The sequence below is a fragment of the Varanus komodoensis genome, unplaced genomic scaffold, assembly GCF_004798865.1.
Source record: "Varanus komodoensis strain SLA01 unplaced genomic scaffold, ASM479886v1 scaffold30, whole genome shotgun sequence".
NCBI lineage: Eukaryota > Metazoa > Chordata > Lepidosauria > Squamata > Varanidae > Varanus > Varanus komodoensis.
The window spans coordinates 34222-40671 of record NW_025335762.1 but is presented as its reverse complement, the minus strand read 5'-3'; the positions used below and the strand labels follow the sequence as shown (position 1 = coordinate 40671).

General features: G+C 56.4%; 1 protein-coding gene across 4 annotated transcripts in view; it reads right to left on the bottom strand.

Annotated features, from left to right (window-relative positions):
* ARID5A (AT-rich interaction domain 5A) overlaps window positions 1-6450 on the bottom strand; it is a 46771-nt gene that overhangs the window by 20307 nt on the left and 20014 nt on the right. For 3 of the 4 annotated variants that reach the window (XM_044437511.1, XM_044437512.1, XM_044437509.1), the window contains 2 exons: window positions 5452-5614; window positions 624-4666 (listed from right to left, as the gene is read on the bottom strand). In XM_044437511.1, coding sequence (XP_044293446.1) covers window positions 3152-4666; window positions 5452-5614 — 1678 coding nt within the window. In that variant the 3' untranslated portion in view covers window positions 624-3151. Of the gene's footprint in view, window positions 1-623; window positions 4667-5451; window positions 5615-6450 lie in introns of those variants that run through there. The other variant, XR_006415446.1, reaches the window with a different exon arrangement.

The window sequence follows — 6450 nt, the reverse complement described above, 5'->3', positions numbered from 1 at the left end:
TGCAAATTCCTTCATCCCATGCCCGCAGTTCTTTCTTGAAGGCTCTCCTACCTGGTCCCCAGGTAACAGCCCACTTAGCATCAGGCCTCCACGGCCCACTTGCACACGAGTTGCTTACAGAGCATCATGTCACTCCAACAAGTTTCCGAGGAGTGAAACATCACCCCATTGGGCATCCTCTTCCTGACCGGGACCAGCAAACTGCCCAGGAGATTTGGAAAGGGCTGCCGCCACCTAGCTGAGCAGTTTTGGAAGCCCCAGGAGCTGCTCGCCTGCTGCTCACTTGCCATCAAATTGCCGCCAACCACCCCGATGCCAGCGAATCCCGGCAGCCTCTAGCAGCACAAGGGGCGGCACTTTTGCTTTAGAGCAAGGCAGGGAGAGGTGCTGGGAGCAGGATTTTGCATTTTAAAAAGCACCTCTTCTTTAGGAAGGATAATCCTTTAGATCTCTAGCAGTGCCACGGTTCTCACCAACTGTGGGTGCAAAATGGGGCAACTCAGGGGGCGCAGCAGGGCAGAGGGGGCTATGGAGCGGCCGAGTCACTGTGTGGCACAATCTGTGCAAACACGGGAGATAACAGGTGACACACTGCTTTGCTTCTCACCCCAAGGACTGCACCGTTTGGTTCTCTTCGTTTATTTTATAAACCAGGTTTTAATTTCCAGTGAAAGCTCAATGCTGGGTATGTTGAATTCCGTACCCTGTACTGGTCAACCATAATGTGCCCAGAAATAGAAAATGCACAGCCCTGGTTGTCAATGCCTATTATTTGAAAATTTATTCCTGAATATGGCACAATAAATTCAACTGAAGTGCAAATGGGAGGCTTCCACTGCTTGAACGAGCTTTGCTGAGTTTGGTACTTACTGTTTCAACTTCAAAGCCTCATCAGAAGCTAAGCTGGGAAAGTCACCTTGATTTCCAGGAAAGCTGCAGCCCCATGTGGGGTAAGCAGGCCGAGGCTCCGCATCTGAGCAAGCCAGTGCTGCCCAGCGATGCTCAACCCGAATCGGAACTGAACTCAGGCGGCCTGTGCAAACTGGTGCAATCCACCGGGACGGGTTGCTTATGCTCTTGCTGAGTTGCAGAAAACCCCGTGGACATTTCATGGCTCACACATGAGCTTTTCTGGGCACTGCTGTCGCCATCAGAAGCAAGAAGGGGTAACCTCAAATGGCCAGATTATACACGCACCAAGGGTAGGGTGAGACATAAATTGCAACATTGGAAGGAACTGAAATCACCCATCATACTTTTGCAATCCGATGCCCTCTGAGAAAAAAGCTTAAGTCCTTTCCCACCTCCAACTTCCCCTCAGCACCTGCAGAGAAAGTTGCCCACCTGAGGTTAATACTTCGTGCGTCTGAGGGCAGAGGCATCTACGCGATGTCGGGAAAATAGATTTGTTCTGTCTTCCTCTCGTCAAGCTGCTGCTACAAGCCAAGGTCTTCCCCACATGAGGCATTTATTCTGCACTTGAGATTCTGCCCTGCTGGTTGCTTCACACAGTCTTTTCATAATCCAGGGCCTCTCCTGAGCTATGCAACCATTTCCATGGATTTTTTTTTTTTTTAAATTAGACTATATTATCTGGAAATCACACTATGACAACATCACCTATTTTTGCAATTCTGCTAACCTGCAACGCCACCTTGTGGTTGTACAACAGAACATATAAAAAGGTAGAAAAGGAAAACCCCTGAATGTATAAAGCAGTCAGTCTTAATCCCACTAAGTGAAAACCTCAACAAAACGGCAGGTTAAAAGTCTCTTGTGCAGAAAGCTCAGCGCAGCAATCTTTGCGGAAATGGTTTCCACAAGAGTGTCAGCTTAACATTACTGCCACTGGCGCAATTGTGCGGCCATGGGAGTTACAGGGTCTACTCAGGAGTCAGCAACGCCTGCCACAGCTCCAAGGCTGGGCTCAATTCCTTGCAAGTATTTAAAGTTTAAGCACCTTTAAATACCACCTCGTCCCTAAGCATCAGAAAGGCTTGTGTCCCCATCCCAGTCCGGGGCTTTGACCCAGCCTCCAGCGCCCACCGCTGGGTGCCCTGGTACTCCATGCACAGCTTGACTGTTCCCTCACTCATCCCCAGAGCACCGAGGGGCCCAGAGAGGAGCCTGGCTGATCCTCCCCTACCTGGGAGTTCTCTGCTTGGGATGGAGCAGGGGCGCCGATTCCAGTCAAGGGCTGCGGAAGACCTGCAATCAAGGCGAAGCAGGTGGCCGGAGGGAGACTCCTCCGATACCCTTCAGGAATAAGCCACCTGGGCAGGAGAAACATGCCAGGTGCCTGTGGCTGAACTCTGGGGGACCGGGAAGCAGAGACGCACCCTGGCGATGGATACCTGGAAGGAGCGCCCTGGCCCCGACACAAGCAAGGTTCCTTGAGTCTTCTGCAGGGGAATGAGGAGGAGGAGGGATGCCCACCGGCTCCAGATGCATCCTCTTCCTCCTCTTCCATGAGCTACGGAACTGGGCAAGGAGGCAGACCTCAGTGAGTTTACGATAAGGACAAGAAGCCTGGAATGGCAGTGAAGTTTTACAGTACAGGATGCAACCTGGAACAATTCAGCAACCCTTAAATGCCCTTGTGGAAGGAGGCACAGCCTCTTCTGCCTGCTCCTCACAGGGAATCAGTGCAGAACCTCAGCTCAAATCACTCCCAGATCAAACTCCCAGACGGGCTTGTTTTCCTTCTGCATCTGCCGGCCGGCTGGGAAAGGGCTCATGTGCACCACACTCTTTGCAGGCCAACAAACTAGCTGAGGCTGATGGGATCCGTTCACACATCTGGAACCCTCCCTAACCCCACCGTGCTCCTACCAGCAGCTTCAGTTCCTCCAGAAAGTACAGACAAACTGGCACTGACCTGGGTCCAGGCCTCCCGCGGATATAAACCTCTGCTTGTATCAACCTTGTTCCCTACAGAGTTTTGCTTTGTTTCTAAGCACAAGTCCTTTGCATATCATACCAGATACAAAGACAGTTCAAAGTTCAAGAGTGAGGAAAGAGATCGCATGGTCCTGGCCGTGGCACCTGGCCGCTTCTCAAGAAAGCAAGCCTGGAAGAGGGCGGCGAACCCGGCGTGCAGCACGCGCGGGCGGCCCAGGCGGTGCGTGTCTCTGGAGGCCACGGAGCGCGGCTACAGCTTGGTGTTCCGGTGGAAAGCGGGCACGTGGGTGGAGGCGTAGGCGGGCTGGCTGTGCCACGTGGAGAACCGGTACAGCCGGTGGCGGAGGGCACTGTCATAGGCGGCGGGGTAGGGGGCCAGGGAGGTGCCCAGCGGCTGGCAGAGGTCGGAGGGCTGGATGGAGGCAGTCAGCAAAGGGGTCGGGAAGGCGGGGAGAACGAGCGGACTGATGCACAGGGGCGGGATCAGTGGGGGCGACCGTCCCTTCAGGTGCTCCGCCGGGCCGGCCGAGCTCACGGGCAGCCGCAGCATCGTCCCTTTGTATGCGTCCTGCACCTGGGGCATGGGGGCCACCGGGTAGCTGGAGCCCGGCACCGCGGCCTTTGGCTTGGCCAGGCCCACCTGCCCACCCGGGGAGGGGCCGGGCTCCAGCGGGCTGCCTGGCTCCGCCTCCTTGGCGAAGGGGGCCACGGCCTTGAGCTTCCTGGGGGGCGGGAAGTGGTCCTCCTCCAGTGGCCGCTTCTTCTGCGCGGCGCCAGCGGCCTGGCCCGGGGCAAGGGGCGCTGCGCCGTTCTTCAGCGCCTGTGGGCCACCCCGCACCAGGGGGGCTGCGGTGGGCGCCCAGGAGGGCTTGGCGTGGGCAAAGGGGGACGGGCCTCGTTTCTCGCCAGGGCTGCTGAGCTGGAAGGCCGCGGCCTGTGGGCCGTCCCCTCCCCAGCAGGGCAGCGGCCGGCGCGACTTCTGGCGGAGGTCCTCGGGCTGGTCCTCTGGGGCATCCTGCCTCTTCTGAGACAGGCTGCCCAGGAGCACGTCCTTCCCGGGCGGAGGGTAGGCAGAGGACGACTCCGGGAAGTCCTTGAAGCCAGGGTAGTACTCCAGCGGTCCCCGGAGAGGGAGGCCGCTTTGCGGGTGCACGGCGCTGCCTCCAGACGTGTGGAAGTAGCCCCTGAAGATGAGCGGTCCCGTGGGCGGGTGGCCCCCAGGGCCTCTGCTGTCTGCTGGGCCATCCCGGAGGCTCGGAAGCACCTTCTGAGTGCCTCCGTTCGCCTTTGTGGCCTGGGGAGCACCGGGAGGGCCCCTGCAGCCAGCCACCTCCAGCCCGGGCGTCCGCCGCTCCTGCGGGTGCTGGCCAGCCGAGGGGGCCTGAGGCTGGGTCTCCACGTCTGAGCCAGGGCTCTCGCGGACACGGCCCTCCTTGTGCTCCAGGCAGTGGCCGAGGTGCTTCCCATGGGAATAGAAGGACTCGTCCTTGCTGACCTGGGCCAGCAGCTTCTTCTTGGCCAGCGGGGACATGATGCCGTGGTTGCCCTTGAAGTAGAAGCCGGAGAAGAGCTGCTTGTAGGTCTCGGAGCAGCCGTGGGCCCCGCAGGCGCCGTGGCAGCCCTCCCGGGCCTGGCTCTCGGGAGGCTCCCGGCTGCTTGTAAGCGGGAGGCCGCCCTCCACGTGATCCTGGGGCAGGTCCTGCTCCTCACCGTTGGCAGGCTTGGGGGTCACGCTGGGATCGGCCCTGGTCTTCTCTGGCAGGCCCTGCAAGCAAAGAGGTGTGGTTGAGAAGCGGGGGGGGGGGGCAGCACTGGCACTTTCTGTGCAGGGCGGGCAAACAGGGCTCCCCAGAAGGGTTCAGCCCCCTGAAGACACAGTGAACACCCTTGTCCTATCTGCCCATGTCAAAGAAATACAGGGCCAGGCATCTTGAATGTGTTTGCCCTTCCTAGGAACTGTTTTTTCTGAAAACTGTGATTTTCACATCTGCACAATTCAGCAGTTGGGAGACAGCCCCCACCCACCGGTTGGAAAACCTCATGCAAAATGTGGAAACCCGACAAAGCCGGTGTCTTCCCTTCCCCGCTCTAAATCGTTTGGCTTGGATTTTCACCCCAGAGCACGGAAAGGTGACTTGAAGGCCGTGCGGTGAACGCGGCTGACATCTGTGGCCGCTGCAGAGCCCTGGACATGCTTCTTCCCGAGACCGGAAGGCCCCGTGCCAGCCCATACGTCTGCAGGGTGCCAGAGCCAGGGGAGCAGTTAATCAGGCTTGCAGGCTGCTTAAGGACACACTGTAAACCGTATTTTATTTGTCTGGGTGGGGAAAATAGGGGAGCAGGGACAATTCAGGGCTACAGGGCTGCTCCAGGCAACAGGCTCTCTAAGAGGAACACCAGAAGTTAAACAGAAACATAAGGCAATATTCCCAGGCAGCAGGCAGAGGGCAGTCAAACCCCAAAAATGCTTTAATGACACCCCGATGAAGCAAAAACAGGTTCTGGAGCATTGTTCACCTGAAAGGTGCCCTCTCGAAGCAACTGCCTTACCTGCTCTCTGCTCCTCTCCTTCTTGGCTCGCTTCCTCTCCCCAGAGCCGCCCGCCTGGTCCCCCTTTGGCTCCTTGGACACCTTGTACGGCTTCCGGGGCTTGACGGGGGGCAAGGGCTTATCATCCTCGCCTTTCAGGTGCCGCACGTACGGAAGGACCAACCTGCAGAGCAAACGCCAGCCCCGTGAAACCAGAAGCCCCAGCCCAGAAATGTTCCCGGCAAGCTGCACCCCGCTAATTAAAACTGAGGTGCTGCCTTATCTCAGCTCCGCAACAACGCAGGCAAAACCACACTCGAGAAATTTCACACCGAGTCTGCCAACAGAGGCAGAATTGGGATGCATGAGAAGCTCAGAGGGTATTTTAAAGCAAGCGGCTAGCCCTGAGATTTGGGAAAGGGTACAGGCTGCTTCAAGTGACCGCAGGAAATCCGCCTCCCACTTTCTTTGCCCCACTGTGCTTCATTTGTCTTTCCTTCCCAAAATGGAGCTAAATCTGCCCATTAATCCCGCCCCCCGTTTAAATTAAAGCAACACGTGCTCAAAACTGCACAAGCTGAAGTGAAATGCTTCTGCATTGACCTTATTAAAGAACTTCTTTTAAACGGAGCAGTTAATTGCGTTTAAATAAAGATCAGTCAGCTGTCAGGTGATGCTGAAGGAATTGCAAGATATCTTGCAATCTCATAAACAAAACTGTGGATTTATAGAAGAAGTCTGCTTCAGAGCAGCTGCCTCTTCCATTCCCTATTACTGGAACACACACTAGAAGGAAAACAACTCTAAAGGAGCACAAAAAAGGATTTTTCTGTCCCAGTCCCACCAATAAGAATCTGTCTTCATTCATGAAGCTGCCCCAAACCAATTACTCAACTAAGCAACTATTATTTGACAGGGAAGAGGCATGAAGCTCACCACAAGCCGCATCCCGGCCTCTCTGTTCTTCTGCCTCCCATTTATTGATTGCCTGATGACATCTGTATGATGCCCCACAGCACG